Source organism: Gastrolobium bilobum, unplaced genomic scaffold (assembly GCF_033153095.1).
Source record: "Gastrolobium bilobum isolate Gb01-03AN ecotype WA unplaced genomic scaffold, APGP_CSIRO_Gbil_v1 utg4530, whole genome shotgun sequence".
Taxonomy (NCBI): domain Eukaryota; kingdom Viridiplantae; phylum Streptophyta; class Magnoliopsida; order Fabales; family Fabaceae; genus Gastrolobium; species Gastrolobium bilobum.
Window position 1 is genome coordinate 211,812 of NW_026896582.1, and position 20,314 is coordinate 232,125.

The following is a 20,314-nucleotide window of genomic DNA, read 5'->3' on the forward strand; positions in this document are numbered from 1 at the left end:
TGCTCAATAATGAAAAAAAAGACCCAGTTAACATAATCATCACATCATCCTTATCATGCCATTATAGTTTTCAATGGTCCAATATTAGGGGTGTAAATAAGCCGATTGGCTTGTTAAAGACTCAAGACTTGACTTACTTTAAATTTGTCTTGACCTAACTTGTTTAATAAATAGAACGAGTTCAAACTTTAAAAAAAACTTGTTTAGCAAACAAGTCCAAGCCTAATTTAATGAGACTTGGCTTGAAAGCCCATGAGCTGGTCCAATATATTATTATAATAAATAATATATTTTTATGTCACTAATTTATTAATCCTATTTTTATATCAAATTGCTCATATGAAGATGCTCATGGACTTTGGGACAAGTGCTAAGTTTTCCTAGAGTAGCATGAGGTCTGGTAGCAGTGCTAATAGGTAGTTCTTTTTTTCTTTGGTTAGGTGCTGTCAGTGGATATTAATTATTAACCTCTTTATTCCAATTTGAGGATGAGAATGATGGTGACATGAGATGAGATACAATTGTTTGTCGGGTTTGTTTGGTTATTTTAATAAAAGTCACAGTAGCTGTTTTTTTTTTTTAATATTACAAACTGTTATCACTGAAAAATTCAAAGGTTAGTCTATATCACATACTTTTCTTAAAATATTCTTCCCCCACATTATCTATTTCATGAGCTAGATCAATGTTTAAAAAGAAATTGCGAAACTCATTATTTGATCTTAAAATATATATGGACTGAGTGAATTTTATGATTGTTTTTTCTCTGACGAAGGAATACAGAATTTGATGCATTTATAGTCCTAACATTTGGACATATGTGAGTTTGGAAAAATACATTTTATAATTATAAATGAATCAAGTCAAACCTTTAATTTTTTATAAATAAGTTAAGCCAAGCCTAGAATTTAGCTCGTACCAAACTAATGAGCCAAGTCAAGCTCAAAATATTTTTCATAGACTTAGCTCGACTCAGCTCATTTACATCCCTAACCAATATCATTAGAAACATTATACGTGATTTTAACAAATATTCAAGGGGCAAGTAATCACATTTATATTAGTGTAAACCATTGTGACACAATGACAAACGACTCATATGCGTTTTTATTTTACAGAAGAAGTATCAACCAATGAAAAGCCAAATCTTACCCACAAATTAAATAAGGATAAGGTAGTGTTTGGTAGAAGATTTATTTTGAAATTGATGGGAAAGTGTAAGTGGATATTGAAAAATACCACGTTTGGTTTAGGTTTTTTTAAAAAATACTAGGTAAATAGGATAGATGGAGAAATGACTTTTGTGTTGATTTTTGGATGAAATTCACTGTTACAGAATACCACTTGAGATGTGGTATTTTGAGATAACTGAGGAAGTGAAAAAACAGGTGCGAAGTTTCTCTCGAACATATATTTTGCAAATTTAAATAAATTTCCCTGGTAATATTTCGGTCAACCAAACAACTTTTTTTACATTTTCCTATCAAACTCACTTTCCAACCATTTCCCTAGTAATTACATTTCCTTAGTATTCAAAAAATTTCTCCTCAATCAAACGCACCCTAAGCAAATCTATAAACACTATCTAACTCGAATTGGGACTTGTACGATTCATGTCAAGCTTATTTGCAAAAACAAAACCAATGCACATTCTTTCTCTGCTTAATTGCTATTTGATCTCTCTTTAATATGTTAACTCAACACTTACCAGTCATTAAGACATTAACATTCAAAAGCAACAAAGGCATATATATATATATGCTTGTTGTGCTAGTTCTAGCTATTTAATTGAATTATGTTTCATTTCATGGAAGATTAGCTAGGCTATCCTCAATTGGGAAAGATAGTTATGACTACATGCATATGAATTGAATTAAAGCATTACGGCTTGTTATGCGCTACAATGTTAAGATTACTTTGAAAAACAAAACACACACAACATAATGATTTATTTCTAATTTATTTATATTTTATAACTTAATTGTTTTATTCCAATGCTACTTATAAATATTTTGCATACACAATCATTTAATTGGTTTTACTAAATTTTTAATTAATTATCCAAGTGTTGAGATATATATTCCCACATTGATTGTGTAGGCAACTAATGTGGTCTTTATAAGGCCTTGGGCACTCCTACCCTTTGAGCTAGCTTTTGGGGTGGTGTATCCTAAGGTTCTTTACATGGTATCAGAGCTTGAGTGACTATAAGATCACAAGTTTGATCCTCACGGCTTCCCACTTTCAAGTGGAATTAAAATAAAAAAACACAAAAAGGTAAACCAAAAATTGAGCATGTGCAATTCCACGCTTCTAGCCCAAAGGGCTCTTGCGTGAGGGGGCGTGTTGAGATATATAGTCCCACATTGATTGTGTGGGCAACTAATCTGACCTTTATAAGGTCTTGGACACTCCCATCCTTTGAACTAGCTTTTGGGGTGGTGTATCCCAAGGTTCTTTACATGGCATCAAAGCCTCACCGTCCCCCACTTAAAAGTGGAATTAAAATAAAAAGCACAAAAAGATAAACCAAAAATTAGGCCTGTGCAATTTTCACACTTCTAGCCTAAAGGGCTCTTGCGTAAGGGGGCGTGTTGAGATATATAGTCCCACATTGATTGTGTGGGCAACTAATGTGGCCTTTATAAGGCCTTGGGCACTCTTACCATTTGAGCTAGCTTTTGGGATGTGTATCCCAAGGTTCTTTACACTAATATCAGGTTTTATGGCGATGCAACTAACGGGATAGTGAGTTCGATTCGAATCATAACTCTTGAAAAGGATAGAGAGACTCAAATTTAAAATCTAATTTTTTGGATCTGTAAGTGTACAGTTTTGCATGATTATGAAAATAAAATCATATTTTAGTTTAGGGGGTCTTATTATAATCCATCCATCATTAACATCTTTTTCTTTAATTTAGTCTTCTGGTATTATTGGAATTACAAAATTGTTGTTCGTAGTTATAGCTGGATACACGGGAAGGATGTCTTTTTTCATCTGGGAAAACGATAGCTAAATACCATTTATTTATTTATTTATTAATACACTTACATTATGGTTCTCATCTCACCTCATCCTAGGCAATTAAATGGCTCGCACCGACATAAATGGAGCCATCTAGCAGTTGCATTAATAGTTTAATACTATCGGAAGTGGAACATTGCATAGAAACAAACCTACTCACCAGTTTTATATATATTTTGATAAGGTTTTCAAAATAATAACATACAAATTACAAATCAATATTGGATATTTCTTTAACTGTTTTTAGGACTTGAAAGAGACATAGAACCAGAAATTAATTTTGGGGTTAGAATGTTATGACTAACCCAGCTTTAGTAGTTGATAGTACTTTTGATTTGCGAATAATTAATGAATTGGACGAAGAATGCCTTTAATAGCAGTCAATAATAGTTGCCAGTGTTATTACTTCTTTTTATAATTAGAAACGCCAAAAGGCTTAGTTAGACAAAAACGTGATGCCAGCTACAAAAGAAATTAAAGTAACCCCACCTACATGAAAATGAAAGTCAACATTTTATGAGGGTACACCAAACCGCATCAATTTTTGTTTCTTCTTACTACCAAGAAAAATGTTTGTTTCTTCTTTGGCTGAGACTCCTAAAACTGAAAAAAAGAACAAATGTAGAATGATGCTATTTGCACAATTGCTCTCTATATTTGTATGCAATCATAATACACCAATAATAACCACTGCTACCGTATTGTCATGGGAAGAAAAAGCAAAGACAGAACTACTAAAAGGAAAAGGCCAATTGGAAATGTATCACACGCTGTTGAAAAAGTATATGAATGAAATGCACTCATACATTAGGCATTTCACATGTATTTTATAACTTTTACAATTTTATACCTATAATTAAATGAGATATTATTTATGTGGTTGAAATATATGCACTTATAAGCAACACTTGTTTTACTTTAATTCTTATAAAAAGAAATTCAATTTAATTTCTATACATATAATTATTTTCAATTCATTCTTTGTTGCCTATGATTGTTATAACTCTCGAAATTATAACAAATTAAAATATAAGAATCAAATTAAAAATAGCGTGATATATAATAATTAGGAATATTATATTTTTTGTTCCTACGCGTAATAATTAATTTCAAGTTGATCTGTAACTCCATGTAATCTCACAATATTACAACAATAATAAATGACGGGAACGGCAATAAAAATAATTGTACATATAAAAATTAAATATCCTATATAAAGATGAACAATATATTTTAACCATACGGTTTTGTATTAAGTCTTCCTTGGGTTGATGAATTATTGGTTTCTACCACCCTTTATTCTTATGAAAGAGTTTTCCCTTTTTTTAGTCTTTTAAAACTTAATTTTAATAATATAAATATCTTGACACAAATAATACCTTTTACATAGTACATTAATTTGACACATTTTCTAGAACATTACTCCATCATTATTAATAAAAGCTAATATGCGTACACATTTACCATTTACCATTTACATTTACCTATATACATAGTACATTAATTTGGCCCATTAACTACAAAATACTTCATTATTATTCATAAAAGCTTATATGCGTACCCATTTACACTCTTTTTTTTTTGTTTATTGAGAAAAAGGCAAAGAATGCGTCTAATGTACAGATCAGCTCATCACCTTTATATAGTACATTAATTTGACACACTAGCTATATATAACATTACATCATTATTATCAATATAAAAGCTAATATGCGCTTCCCTTGACCTCTTTTTTTTTTTTTTTTAATTTGAGAAAAAGGAATAGAAAAAAGGCAAAATTATGAGACCACAAATATGAAATATCATGTCACATGGAAGCAACCCCTTAAACCCCACAAGACAAGGGTATCACGAACATAATTCAGAAAAGACGCGCATACAAGATAAAAATTTGTCGTCGCGGGAATAATAAACTGAAGGATATTGCTATTGTCATCCACAACGCAAGTGAGGTAATGGGTCTACAGCACATGCAAACGAACTAGTATGGCGCATAATGGAGTACTAGCCTTCTTTCAAATATATATATATATATATATATATATATATATATATATATATATATAAAAGTTTTTTTAATAACAAAAATTGCTGATATTTGGTAACGTTCTAGGGGCATATTTTTTTCTCAGGAAGATAAACCATATTCAAAGAAGAGACAATAATTAAAAGGTTTAAATTTTATTGCGTTATATGAAATAAAATTATTTATTACACATAAAAATATACGAAAAAATATTTATATTTTTTAATATATACTTTTTTTTATTATACTCATATAAAAATAAGTACATCGCATTTAAAGAAAAGAATGAGAAAAAGTTAACGAAATCCATTCACTTTTATAAATGTGACATAGAAAAAGTTTTTAAAAGCACAAATATTAAACCTAAAAATATAAGAGGTTGGATTTTTTTTTTTTATGTTTTCTTCACATAATTTCATATGAACCCCAAATATATAAAAATATATGGGATTAGACTTTTCTCTTTCTCTCTTTTCTCATCGTTTGACTTCATATAAGTCCTATATGAATAAATGATATATATTTTTTATACATAAAATTTTTTTAGGTGAAATTAAATGCTAATATCCCAATAAGTACAAGCTAGACCTCGAGAATTTACGAGAGAGATACCTAGGGGCTGTTTGGTATGGGGTTTTTGAATGAAATGATGAGAAAGTGGGGTGAGGGAAATAAAATTACCTATAAGAAAAAGTAAAATAATCTAGGGATATTTTTTCTCCATGAATCCCCTTTTCTACTATATATTGCTAAAAAACTTTCCTCTCTCACATATGGTATTCTTTTTTTCTTATTAAGAGACAAAAACAGTTTAACACTTATAAGACTAAAATGCCGTTAACAATATTCAAAATGATGGGTACTTTGGTCATTTTAGTTTAAATTCTTATCAATATTTTACCATCAACCAAATATAACGTTAGTAAAATTAACTCAATTTTTCCGATAAAATTTTGACCTACCAAACACTTTTTCATAACTTACCCGAAGAAAAATGTTTCTCACTATATTCTTGGAAATATTTTTTTCTCGGTGAAAAAAAATATCTCTTATACTAAAGGCTCACCTATTGTCTACCAATAAGGTCCCACATTCATAAGATACGTGTCAAATCCTTAACGTAACTGTGCCTACTTTTGTTTCATAGATGATAAATTTTAAACCCAATGGGTTTACTTCTTAGGTCAGGGAATATTCAGATTATTTTTATTTTAAAGAAAAAAAAATTGAGACTTCAAATTTCAAATTTGCCACTGTTTAACACTTTTTAAGTGAAAGCAAACAGTAATTGTGAATGGAGCTCGACAGAATGATGATGTTCTTCATTGCAACACTTCCCAGTTCTTGTTTTTTACTTTAGCTTTGTTGCTATAAATGTTGCAGTTGTAAAGTTGAAGTCTTGAAGCAATAAATTATCATCGATTGAAAAAAAGCAATTTCCTTTTGTAGTTCTTCTCACTCTCTCAAGTCTCAAGAGACTGAGAAACAGTCCAAAAATCAAAACAAAACAAAATTAGTAAAATACATTAGTGTAGAATTTTCAGTATTTGGTACTAATACTCCTACTAGTAGAAGAATCACAGACAAGCACAATGGTCGTAGGTGCAGAGTTTTAGATCAGATTCTGAGTTACACATAAGAGAACCCCATACCTCACTTTCTTTCTTACCTTTTTCAAAACTCTCCGTTCATTCAGTTCTTGCGTGAAGAAGCTATGGAAACTAACTCGGTTTCCAAGCTTCTAATACTTCTCTTCATGGCCTTGTTTGTGGGTTGTGAGCTGATTCATTGCAGTGTCACGTATGATAGAAAAGCCATTGTCATCAATGGCCAAAGGAGAATCCTCATCTCTGGCTCCATTCACTACCCCAGAAGCACCCCTGAAGTATGTGTCTCTTTTTTTCCTTCACTTTTTGCTTTTCTCATGTGAGTTTTGTGTTTGAAATGTGTGTTGCTGTAGATGTGGGAGGATCTAATTCAGAAAGCCAAACATGGAGGCCTAGATGTTATCGACACTTATGTTTTCTGGAATGTTCATGAACCATCTCCTCGCAATGTACTATTCTGGATCTTCGTTTGTTTCAATTTTATCCTTTTGCAGATCAATTTCTCAAGTCCCCACCTCACATTTGTTGTTGTTGTTATTTTTATGATGTTGGGTTGCAGTACAATTTTGAAGGAAGATACGATCTCGTACGGTTCATTAAGACAGTGCAGAAAGTGGGGCTTTATGTCCATCTTCGCATTGGACCTTATGTATGCGCTGAGTGGAACTTTGGGTACATGCAGCTTCACCTTTCCTTTGTGGAGTTTTTTTTTTTTTTCTTCTAAAATATAGTCTTTGTTATATACATAAAATTTATTGTTTTGATTTCTTAATATGAATGCTTATTGTGATTCTCAATCACATTCTTTAATGGTATAGAGGATTTCCTGTTTGGTTGAAGTATGTTCCTGGCATCAGCTTCAGAACAGATAATGGCCCTTTCAAGGTTTAACTAATTTCATTTCTATATTCTGTCTTATGAGTCTCTCTGCTAACTAAACCTTGAACAGTAAATAATGAAATTCACGTTACCTTTTTTTTAGGTGGCAATGCAAGGTTTTACTCAGAAAATTGTTCAGATGATGAAGAGTGAAAAGCTATTTCAATCTCAGGGTGGTCCAATCATTCTTTCTCAGGTGGGTAGTTCCTTTCACTTTTTGGCATAACTGAAGTTTATATTAAAAAATTGTCTTCCATAAGGATGTTGCATGGGAACAAGCTCCTGACTGAATTCTTAATGTTTCCAGATCAAAAATAGATCTAGGACTCACAAAAATTCATACTAAAAAATCACCATTTTCAAGATAAAATCTTAACTTGGTCTCAACTTGTGTTGTAATTTCTAGATTGAGAATGAGTATGGACCAGAAAGAAAGGCACTGGGAGCTGCTGGTCATGCATACATGAACTGGGCTGCAAAAATGGCTGTTGGATTGGGTACTGGAGTACCATGGGTGATGTGCAAGGAAGATGATGCTCCAGATCCTGTGGTGAGCCATCTCAAGATCTTGGCTGGCTTACTCATTTGCTTGAGTTGTTAACCGATTACTGGGGTTCGACTTCAATTAGTGTTTAGCTGTTTCTTTAAGTTCATCATCATCATTGATGTTTATTATGGGTTGAATATGATGCATCCAATTATTTCCAACAGATAAATACATGTAATGGTTTTTACTGTGATGATTTCTCTCCAAATAAACCATACAAGCCTAGCCTTTGGACTGAGAATTGGAGTGGCTGGTAAGCTATGTCTAGTATTGTTTTTGGATTTGGTTTAGAAGACTTTAAATCCTGTTATCTGAATTATTTACCCTTTTATTCTTCTTCTCACTTTTTCCTATTCCCTTTGATCATTAGGTTTACAGAATTTGGTGGCCCAATTTACCAGCGACCAGTTGAGGATCTAGCATTTGCAGTTGCTCGTTTCATACAGAAGGGTGGCTCATATATGAATTATTACATGGTTGGTGGTCACCTTCAATGATTTATTTCTCAAATAAACAAAACATGCGTTGCCTTAATTTAAAAATATGAATGTTACTCATGTGATTAATGACAATTGATAGTACCATGGAGGAACTAATTTTGGACGATCAGCTGGTGGCCCATTCATTACTACAAGTTATGACTATGATGCTCCAATTGATGAATACGGTCAGATAATTATGCTTTCAAAACATTCTGAAAAGATTCTTTGATTATTTTATTTGCACCTTGAGTTCATTAGGCATCTAACCAGAGCATTGTAGCTATAATTTACTGAGCTATAAATTCTTTTTTTATTTTTTGATGACAACCAAACCTATGATATAGTGCCCCATAATAATTCAAGAAACTATAGATGCATATGGCCTTTGAGTCAAATTGATTGTTGTACTATTTCCTTATCTTCCAGGTATATATCAGAATTGGCACCTAGTCTTGTTTCACCTGTTTAAAGACTTATAGTTTTGTCTTATATTTTGTTCCATCCTCACCCATATTAGCAACTTGTAATTCTGTCCTTTACTGTGTTCAGGTTTGATCAGGCAACCTAAATATGATCATTTGAAGGACCTTCATAAAGCTATCAAGTTATGTGAACATGCTTTGGTTTCTTCAGATCCTAAAGTTACATCAATAGGAACGTATCAGCAGGTCAGTTACCTCTGATACAAAGCACTACATCTTTCTAGTTTTGTACTTCTTTAAGGTAAACTACCTTCATAGTGGCAACAATGATCCATGTTTTGTTATCTTTCAGGCTCATGTATTCTCTTCAGGAAGCAGAACATGTGCAGCTTTTCTAGCAAACTATCATTCAAATTCTGGTGCTAGAGTGATCTTCAATAACAGACACTATGACTTGCCTCCTTGGTCCATAAGCATCCTCCCTGATTGTACAACAGATGTATTCAACACTGCAAGAGTAAGAATACTTAAATGGGCCTTTTATGCTATCTTGATTAAGTGTGATGGAAGCTCTTGTTGTCCCATCATTGTTGCCTTTTGCATCAAGTTATTAATTTGAATTGTAATGCCTTCATGAAGGTGAGGGTTCAACCTTCACATATACAAATGTTGCCTAGCCATTCCAAGTTGTTCTCATGGGAGACCTATGATGAAGACATATCTTCTCTTGAGGAAAGTTCCACCATAACTGCTTCTGGACTTTTAGAACAGTTGAACACTACCAGAGACACTAGTGACTATCTATGGTACATAACCAGGTAAGTTACTTGATAAAACATTATCTTACATCTCAGTTTTCAGCAGTTAAAATCTTATTTTTTCTTGTTTGCATTCCACAGTTTTGACATAAGTTCATCAGAATCGTTTCTTCGAGGAGGAAACAAGCCTAGCATTAGTGTGCATTCTGAAGGAGATGCTGTCCATGTGTTTATTAACGGTCAATTTTCAGGTATGTAGTTAAACATGGTAGTTCTTATGTTTGCACACTGATCTAATCAAAACAAGTTTAACCAAAATGAGATGGTTCCTATTTACCTTTACAGGCTCTGCTTTTGGGACAAGGGAACAAAGAAGTTGCACATTTAATGGCCCTGTCAACCTACGCGCTGGAACTAACAAAATAGCACTTCTCAGCGTAGCTGTTGGATTACCGGTTAGTTCCTTGCTTGTAACTCCAACATGAACTTGATCATCCCTTTTTCGTTGCTAGTTATTGATTGCTTTTGCTCTTTCCTTTCTTTTTTTCCTAGAATGGTGGAATCCATTTTGAAACATGGAAGACAGGAATCACAGGTCCAGTTTTGCTCCATGGTCTTGACCACGGACAGAAAGATTTGTCTTGGCAGAAATGGTCATACAAGGTATGATACACACAACTATAGCTTCTTTATACATAGGATTTATCAAATATAAGACATTTTCTAATTATTTTATCTCCACTAATAGGTTGGTTTAAAAGGAGAGGCTATGGATTTGGTGTCTCCCAATGGGGTCTCATCTGTTGACTGGGTCAAAGAATCTCTAGCTACCAAAAGCCAGCCACAATTGAAATGGCACAAGGTAAGAACAGTTAAATGGTTTATAATATAACAACATCTACTGAAGTCTATAAGGAGAAGCTTACCATCAACTTGGAATTTTTAGGCTTATTTCAATGCACCGGATGGAAATGAACCATTGGCTTTGGACCTGGGCAATATGGGAAAAGGTCAAGTATGGATCAATGGACAGAGCATAGGAAGATATTGGATGGCTTATGCAAAGGGTAACTGTAATTCTTGCAGCTATGCTGGGACATTCCGGCCTTTAAAGTGCCAAATTGGTTGTGGACAACCTACCCAACGATGGTACTACTTTTCTGTTAAAGTTTTAGCTTCAACATTACTTCCTTATCCTCAGAAAAATGTTACTCACTAGTCTGTTTGTGTCACAAAATTACACAACCCTCTGCGCAGAGCCATTGTATTTTGTGCAGTGTGTCAGACAATATCTTGTGTAGAGTAATACAGTAGTGTAAGGAGGGGTGTGCTATTTTGTATATTTGATTTTGATTATGTGGTTATCATTACTCTATATTTATATATGAGTACTGATAATGAGACAACCATTTACAACAAAAATGCACACTGTTGAATGTTTTAAGGGTCACCAAAATTTCTTCAATTGTAAGCCCTTGTCATGAATGTTGGACCACGGAAGAGTAAACTAACCCATTTTCTGTTTGGAATTTTGTAGGTATCATGTTCCAAGGTCCTGGTTAAAACCAACAAAGAACTTGATAGTAGTTTTTGAGGAATTAGGTGGGAATCCTTGGAAAATATCTCTGCTAAAGAGGACAGTACATACTCCAACAGCTAGTGAACCCATTTCAAAGAACTGAAAGAACATGAATATAAGTAACCAAATGGTGATTGTCATGGCAGCATGCAGTGTAGCGTATAGTTATGAAGAATAAGAAATTGTATGTCCACTTGGGAAGTTTGCTGGCTTCCATTGGCATTGGTTGATAATATTGAGAGAATAAGTTATGATTGATATAAAAGGTGTGGCCAAGGTAATTATAGTTTTTTATTTTATTTGGACTTGAGTATCAATATATCAACCTGTAAGAGAGAAAATTACAAAATTCATATGATAATGCTATCCATTTGGTTGCTAATCTCCATTTAATCTTATATTTTATTGCTAATATCCATTTGAAGTTCAACAATGCAACAATTTATTTTCATGTAAACCGATGTTCCGCAAACTCCATACCAATACTGAAAACATGCAAACTGACTAGTAAATGATAACATATTATTCTAGAATTTCATATGATACTTCAGGAAGCAGCAGCACTAGCATTAGTTGCATGCTTTGCTATTGTCAGTTGCAACTCTTCCTTCTTAGCACCCACAACCTTGTCCACTAGCTTGCCTTCTTTCAAGAACAGAAAGGTTGGCATGTCAGGAGGGTTCATGAGAAGCCCATAACGGAGACCATTACCAATGGGGCAAAGTGGAATATCAAGTGAGTTTCACATCATGTTTCAACCCAAAACCTGGACGTGACACATAAAAAATTATAACATTGGCATAGCCTCAATGGCCCATTCCTCAGCAACAGTCTAACAACATCAAGTATTAGTAAATTGCAAATAAATAATCTGCATAGGTTTTAAGATTAGATATAAATAAAATAATATGATACCGTAGATTCAGATATGCTTTACCTTCAGTTCTTCCACATCCACCTTGAGGAAGAGAACTTCGGGTGTCTTTTTAGCAAGCTCTGCCAGAATTGGGGCAATGAAACGGCATGGACTACACCACGAAGCAGTAAAATGACCACAATTTATTTAATGTAAATGTAATTTACTTTAAGGTAGAATATTGTTTTGCATAAAACAAATTGAGGGGGTGGTAAAAAGATAAAATCATGGGACGTCATATTTAATATGGTACAACTATATAAAGCGGGTTTGTCCATTCCGCATGTGTATAAATCTTGTGCGTTTGTGATGAGAATGCTAACTACAAAAATGAAGCTTTAAAGAGGCACATGTAAAAATTTAATTAAGAGCATAAAAATCTTCCAAAGCAAATAACCATAAAGAAGGGAGCACTTAACAATTATGTGTTGATAATTTCCAAAACAAATTAAAAAAAAAAAAATAAGTATACCCACCCCACCCAAATTAATTCCTAAAAAATATGTCAGCAGATACATTAGTTCCGTTAAAACTCACCTGATTTATTAGTAATCAGTATTATATTATTTTTATGTTTTTTTGGGTAAACATATTAGTTTTTATTTGGGATAAAGGTGGCAATTAAAGGTGTTAACGGGCCAAGCCGAGTCAAGCTTTAGTCTTAAAGGTTAAATATGTGTTTAAATGTGTCAGACTGACCAAACTTTTTACTTGTTATAAATATACTTATCGGCTTGTGGCCTGACTTATTTCAACAACATCAACATCAACAACACCTTTATCCCAAATTAATTGGGGTCGGTGGTAGATGAACCCACATGAAAGATACAAAACGGTTGAAAAAAAGTTAAAAAAAATAAAAAAAATAAAAAAAAGTAAAAAAGTAAAAAAGCCAAAAATAAATAAATAAAAATAAACAAATAAAATAAAAATATAAAATAAGATAAAATAAAATAACAATATAGGTATATATAAATAAATAAAAGTAAAAAAAAAAGGGACAAGAAGAAGTGGGGGAAATGAAGGAAAAAAGGACTAAAAAGGGACCATCTGGAACATAGGAATAACAACGGGTCTAACCCTCCACCATACTTATAGCTTTTCTCCATTCCGTTCTAAGACATACTGTCCGCCAATCTATATCCCACTCCATTAAATCTTGTTTTACTACTTTTCCCCAAGTAAGCTTCGGCCTACCTCTGCCTCTTTTTGTGTTGAGCTCTTGGTAACAAACTTCTGTTCTTACAGGAGCATCCATGGGTCTTCTCATCACGTGCCCAAACCACCTCAATCTATGTTCTCTCATCTTCTCGGCTACCGGTACTACTCCGACCTTTCGTCGAATATCTTCATTTCTTATCTTATCCATCCTTGTGTAACCACACATCCACCTTAACATCCTCATCTCTTCTACTCCCATCTTATGCTCATGTTGCCTATGTGCTGGCCAGCATTCTGCTCCATATAGCATTGCCGGTCTTACTGCCGTTTTATAGAATTTTCCTTTTAACTTCAGGGGGATTTTGCGGTCACACAAAAATGCAGATGCACTGCGCCATTTCATCCACCCTGCTCTGATTCTATGATTTACATCCTCATCAATCTCTCCACCGTTTTGTAAAATGGAGCCCAAGTATTTAAAAGCATCTTTTTTGGGTACCTCTTGACCATTTAGATGCACAGGTTCTTGGTCCTCATCTCGTACGAGAGAAAACTCACACTTCAGATACTCAGTCTTGCTTCGACTTAATGTGAATCCTCTGGATTCCAATGTGCTTCTCCACAATTCAAGTTTTCTATTAACACCCTCCTTGCTCTCATCAATAAGCGCAATATCGTCTGCAAAAAGCATACACCATGGCACTTCCTCTTGAATATCTTTTGTTAGTTCATCCATAACTAAGGCAAATAGGTAAGGACTTAGAGCCGACCCTTGGTGTACACCTACCGTGATAGGAAAATAACTTGATGATCCGTTACAAGCTTTTACACATGTAGTAGCCCCATCATAATATAGAACAAAATCATTCAAAAAGTATGTTTAACCAATAAAATGAGTTGAAATAGATTGAAGAGAAAGAGAGAGCTATTATAAGTAGTATAAAATATATATAAAAAAAATACTAGGTCAGCCTGAGAGGCTCTAAAGCCGAGCTTTTGAATTGAAATCTAAGGTCTTTTTATTAAATGAACTTTTGTACAAGTTCAAACTTAATACAAATAATCAATTTTAAACATGTAAACTCAAGCGTTCGCGAATCGAGTTAAAAGGCCATTGACAATAATGTTGATTATATAGCTCCAGAAAAAAGATTAAGATTCTTTCTTAATTACGAATCAAGGAAATTTTTTGCATTCTAAAAGAGTAACCTATCTGCCATCAATTTCTTTGAACAAATTTAGAAGTTTACTTCATTTGAAAAAAAACCGAGTTGGTATCACAATTTAAGAGGCGCAAGTTGCGTAACATCAGAAAGGTGCGTAAGTCTATTTATTCTGACAAAGCCTGTGCTAGTGAGTGAGTCTGCATCTATGAAACAGTATGTTACAAAAATACTATAATATACAAAAATTGAACAATTTATAAATGAAAAAATATTTCTCCAGCAGTTATTTCCTACAATTTCAAATTTATATTATTTTGAGAATTAGGAGAATTAATCAAGGATGTTCTAAAAAAGTTATTTATTTTATAAATTTTAGCAAAACATCATTTTTTAATTTCCCAATAAGGTAATTTTTGATATGTTGTAGATAATTTATCTCCTATGGTATAGGAAACATAAACCCATTCATAAAACCTTACCTGGCTAAGGGACTTATAATTTTGCAAGCCACGCAGATTAATAGTCATAAAACCAAAGGAGAAAATGAGATACTCTTTGTTCCGGATGGCCCAAGCACTAGAGCGGCCCAGTTACTCAGGCCCAATCCTCAGCCTTCTTCTGCGTCAGCCCTTAGGGCTGACGTGGACCCTCACGATCTCCAAGGCTGCAACACGTCCAAAAGATACACCAAAATGTCTCACTTTGGGACATTAACCGCTAAAGGCAGTCGCCATAAGCACTGCAAAGGAATCTGCCCCTTTGCGCAGTGCTGACATCGCCTGATGCAGTGGGTGCAGCGCTGCCATTGTAGCAGCGCCAACCGCGCCTAACACTGCCATCAGGGGAACACATCCCAAGGAGGGCTGACCCCCACCTCACCAACTCACACCATTTTCCTTATAAATAGCCCTCATGGGCACAACAGGAAGGAGATCTTTATGTACTGAATTTATGCCCATTTACTCTTAAGTCATACCCTTACTATTTGTCTACCATTGATATCTGCTTGCTTGTTCTTGGAATAATACCTTCTAGCCTGGTCATTACCTCAGCTAGAGGTACCATCCATACAACAACATTACCCTCAAAGGGTACATAGTGGGCTCACAAAACCAAACGGTACATTGGCGTCGTCTGTGGGAAAAGGCAAACTTCTATTCCCATTCTCTTACCCAAAGATCCATTTGACGGGTCATTTCCTCTTACTAACAAACAACCGCCAGACGCTTTTTACAACTCTACATGGTTGTCACCACCAGGAGAGCGGAGCACGCCAGGGCCATGACGCCAGAAGGACACGTACAGACAGTACAACCAAGCTCCCCTCCCTCCATGCATTCGGCCCCAGCCGAGTGGGCCGCTGGAGAAGTCCAACCTCCTGTACTACAGACCATAGGCCCACAGCTGCCAACGAATGATCCTAGGATCGCCCGACAACATCATCAAGCACCCATGTGCGAGACGCAGGGAGAAAATATAGTCCTAAACCAGCCACCTCCCCCCGGAGTCCATTTTGGAATGCCATTTCCAGCAGTTGTCCCACGACATGCCTATCTCACCTGTCCTCCGTTACCAGCCCAAAGTCAACCACTGCCGGTATACCATGACCACCAGATACCCATGGTCGCCCCATACCTTCCTAGGCCATACACGCCTAACGTGGCTTTTCCTTTTCAACTACCTCACCAAGCTGGTTTCCCTTTCCATGGCTACGCCATGCAACCCCATAACGCAGCCGTTCCACAACCTCAGGCATCTTGCCCGAATCCTAACCAACAACCATATGATGCTCAACAAGCTTTCCACCAAGCCCCAGCCCTCTCCTACTCTGTTGAAGCCCCACAAATGCCTCGTCCACAACGAGAACATATCAGAGTAACGCCTGCCCACACGTCAGGGCGTAACAAGCCTTTGACCGATAGCTTGAGGCTAACTCCCATACCCCTGGGGTTCAAAGGTCCCTCTAACATCACCACATACGTTTGCGATACCGATCCATTTGAGTGGATCCAGAAATTCGAAGCAGCAATGACACTCCACGGCGAAACGGATTTACTCATGTGCCGAACTTTCCCAACATTGTTGGGAGGGAGAGCCCTTACCTGGTACACCACCCTGCCTACAGGCAGCATTACGTCATGGGACGATTTGGCAAGCAAGTTTCAATCCCATTTTGCAACCAGTCGCCCCGTACCCAAATCCGTGCACACCCTTGAAAAAGTCCGACAGCTCTCTGGCGAGACCCTCCGGTCCTTCCTAGATCGTTTTGATAAAGAGGCCTTGCAAGTGCAAGGCCTAGACCCCAAAGTACAGGTACATATACTCTTGTCAGGCTTGCGACAAGGAGAGTTCGCTTACGAGCTCGCACGACATGAAATTACTGACTTAGAGGAAGTCAAGAAAAAGACGCAGGAATTTATGAGAATTGAAGAATACAAAAGGAGTCGAGCTAATGACTCCCACTGTCAAGAAAAGGCGATCGCCAAGGGAAGGAGTCATGATGATGAAAGTAGGAAAGGATACCAAGCATCCAGCCGTTCCGCCCGCCATTCTGGGCGGGACACATCCGAACGACGGTCACACACTGTCTTACAAACATATTACAAAGAGGATCCCAAAAGCAACCAAAGGCCCCAGCAACCAAGCAAAGAGGTTGCACCATACTGCAAGTTTCATCGTAGTAGTGGCCACAACACAGAGGATTGCAGGCGCCTCAAGGATGAGATTGACGAACTCATCAAAGACGGTACACAAAAAAGCGGAGGAGATAATGCTCGCCCCTCCAGATCAGGCAGGCGATACCGCGACCGAAGCAAGTCGCCAGAAAGAAGAAAAACCAATCAGGTCAACGCTCGGTCCCGCCAAGAACGAGGCCAAAGAGAAGACTCGCCTCAAAGAACCAGAACACAGACAAGCCCGAGCCAAGGAGGGAGGCGTGTTGAAGAAGAAGACTCCGCAACAATCAAGCACGAAGTAATTAATATGATCTCTGGAGGTTTAAGCGGCGGGGGCGAAACGTCTAACGCTAGGAAGAAGCATCTAAAACAATGCCTGGCGATTGCAGGAAAGGTGATCAGCAAAGATAAAGGGCACCATGGCTCAGCCAAGCCAAACATAGTTTGGGACAGTAGCGAGTTGGGGGACGTTCTCCCCGGGCACGACGAACCACCTGTCATCCAAGCGATAATCGCCAATTACGGCGTCAACCGTGTATTTGTTGACCACGGCAGCTCAGCCGATATTTTATTCTTGCCATGTCTCAAAGCATTAGGGTTCACAATTAACGATTTAACTCCTGTCGCAGGTGAACTTTCAGGTTTCAATGCTACCACCACCAAGCCTTTGGGGGTGATAAACTTGCGTCTCTCGCTTGGAACGCCGCCAACATCACGATCTGCAGACATCCAATTCCTAGTCCTGGATACACCATCCGCTTACAACGCCATCCTAGGCAGGAAGATGTTTGCAGCCTTTGAGGCGAGCATCTCCCACCCCCACCTGGCAATGAAGTTCATAGCCAGAGATAATAACATAGCTACTATACGAGGAGATCAAATTGTTGCCCGAAGTTGTTACAACATCTCTCTGCGCCCAATGACAAAGATTACCTTCAAAAAAGAACCGACACCCCAGCAGAAAGAGACATCCCCAGCTGAAGGAAATCCCGACAGGAGGAGGAACGAGCACAACCAGTGCTTCTTGGTAGATTTTGACGCCAGGGACGATCCTAGAGTTGAGCACGCCAGACCTACGCCTGACAGAGCATTAGAACACGTGGTGTTGGGCGGGGCGGATCACCAGACGACAACAATCAGGGCAACAATTGAACCCGAAGTAAAAAGAAAGCTGATACAGTTGTTAAAAGCAAATAAAGATTTGTTCGCTTGGAAACCGTCTGATATGCCAGGTATCGACCCAAACATATGCTGCCACCGTTTGTCGATGGACCCTAAAGCAAAACCAGTTGCGCAAAAAGAGAGGAAGTTTGGCTTTGATCGCCAGAAGGTCATCGATGAAGAAATCAAAAGACTCCACGACGCCGGGTTCATCAGGGAAATCAAGTACACAACTTGGTTGTCCAATCCAGTGTTGGTAAAGAAATCAAACGGCGCGTGGAGAATGTGCGTTGACTACACAGATCTTAACAAGGTCTGCCCCAAGGACGCCTATCCTTTCCCAAGCATCGACCAGCTGGTTGACAACGCCTCTGGTTTCCAGATGTTGTCCTTCATGGACGCGTATTCAGGCTATAATCAGATTCCATTGTTAGAGGAAGATCAAGACAAAACAGAGTTCATTACTCAGAACGCCAATTATTGTTACACGATGATGATGAATGAGGTATTCAGAGACTTGATCGACAATTGTATAGAAGTTTACATTGATGACATGATAGCCAAATCAAAAATGGCAGACCAAAATTTAGCAGATCTCCAAGGCGTTTTCCAAAGACTGCAAAAATTTAACATGCGCCTCAACCCCAGCAAGTGCGCTTTCGGTGTTCCCGCGGGAAAATTCCTTGGCTTCATGCTCACGGAGCGAGGCATAGAGGTCAACCCAGACAAGTGCAAGGCGGTCATCGAAATGCGAAGCCCGCAAACAATCAAGGAAGTTCAACAGCTAACGGGAAGATTGGTAGCCCTCGCCCATTTTTTTGGCAAACTCAGCACACAAGTCCCTCCCCCTATTCGGGTTGTTAAAAAAGGGGACCACCTTTCGATGGTCAGAAGAATGCGAGAGCTCCTTTCAGGAGTTCAAAAGGGCTCTCTCATGCCCACCAGTACTTTCCAAACCCGACCACGGAGAAATGTTGTACTTATACCTCGCCGTCGGATCTGAGGCAATCAGCGCGGCCCTAGTCAAGGAGTCAAAGGAAGGACAAAAGCCTGTCTATTTTATCAGCAAAGTCTTACAAGGAGAGGAACTCCGGTACCAGCAAGTTGAGAATGTAGCATTAACACTCATCTTCGCTGCAAGGTGTTTAAGGCCGTACTTCCAGTGCCATCCAATCACTGTCAGAACAAATCAGCCAATTCGACAAGTGTTACATAAGCCAGACCTTGCTGGAAGAATGATGTCTTGGGCGATAGAACTATCAGAATACCAGATCGCCTACGAACCAAGAACGGCCATTAAGGCCCAAGCCTTGACAAACTTCATCGCCGAGATGACTCCAAACCCCCATCCTGAGAAGCATGCAACTGAAACGCCTTCAGCTGGTAACTGGAAGTTGTACGTTGATGGCTCTTCGAACGCCAAAGGATCGAGCGCGGGAATGATAGTTGAAAACCCATATGGAGTAACACTCGAACATTCTCTGACTTTTGATTTCAACGCCACAAATAATCAGGCGGAATATGAGGCCATGATAGCAGGACTGCTCCAAGCAAAAGAAATACAGGCAGAATATGAGGCCATAATTAGGCGGAATATGAGGCCATGATAGCAGGACTGACTCCAAACTGGTAGCTTTCCAGATCTCAGGCGAATACCAAACCAAAGGACCATTAATGTGCAGGTACTTAGAGAAGGTAAAAGAGTTGATTGGAATTTTTGAAGCTGTTGAAGTAGAGCATATAAGGCGAGCTGAAAATACACGGGCAGATATGCTCGCCAAGCTGGCAAGCACCAAAAGCCCAGGGAACAACAGATCGGTAATCCAGCACAACATGCCAAGCCCGTGCATCGTAATGAGCATTTCTAACCCCCCAGAGGACGCCACTGAGGAAACCTGGACAACGCCT

The 20,314-nt window shown here is 37.3% G+C and overlaps 2 protein-coding genes across 2 annotated transcripts; one reads left to right on the forward strand and one right to left on the reverse strand.

Moving 5' to 3' along the window:
* The first annotated feature begins 6,767 nt into the window (after positions 1–6,767).
* On the forward strand, positions 6,768–11,563 carry LOC133300752 (beta-galactosidase 5-like). The gene is made up of 18 exons (XM_061500338.1): positions 6,768–6,938; positions 7,014–7,109; positions 7,220–7,332; positions 7,479–7,545; positions 7,643–7,735; positions 7,946–8,089; positions 8,251–8,339; positions 8,457–8,562; positions 8,666–8,753; positions 9,118–9,236; positions 9,343–9,507; positions 9,630–9,808; positions 9,890–9,999; positions 10,094–10,203; positions 10,301–10,411; positions 10,497–10,610; positions 10,695–10,897; positions 11,286–11,563. The coding sequence occupies exons 1-18, from the start codon at positions 6,768–6,770 to the stop codon at positions 11,428–11,430; spliced, it is 2,223 nt and encodes a 740-aa protein (XP_061356322.1). The 3' UTR covers positions 11,431–11,563.
* A 311-nt stretch (positions 11,564–11,874) lies between these two features.
* LOC133300741 (thioredoxin H-type-like) lies at positions 11,875–17,974 on the reverse strand. The gene is made up of 4 exons (XM_061500322.1): positions 17,896–17,974; positions 12,265–12,377; positions 12,130–12,159; positions 11,875–11,997 (listed from the first exon to the last, which is right to left on the reverse strand). The coding sequence occupies exons 1-4, from the start codon at positions 17,972–17,974 to the stop codon at positions 11,875–11,877; spliced, it is 345 nt and encodes a 114-aa protein (XP_061356306.1).
* Positions 17,975–20,314: the final 2,340 nt, after the last annotated feature.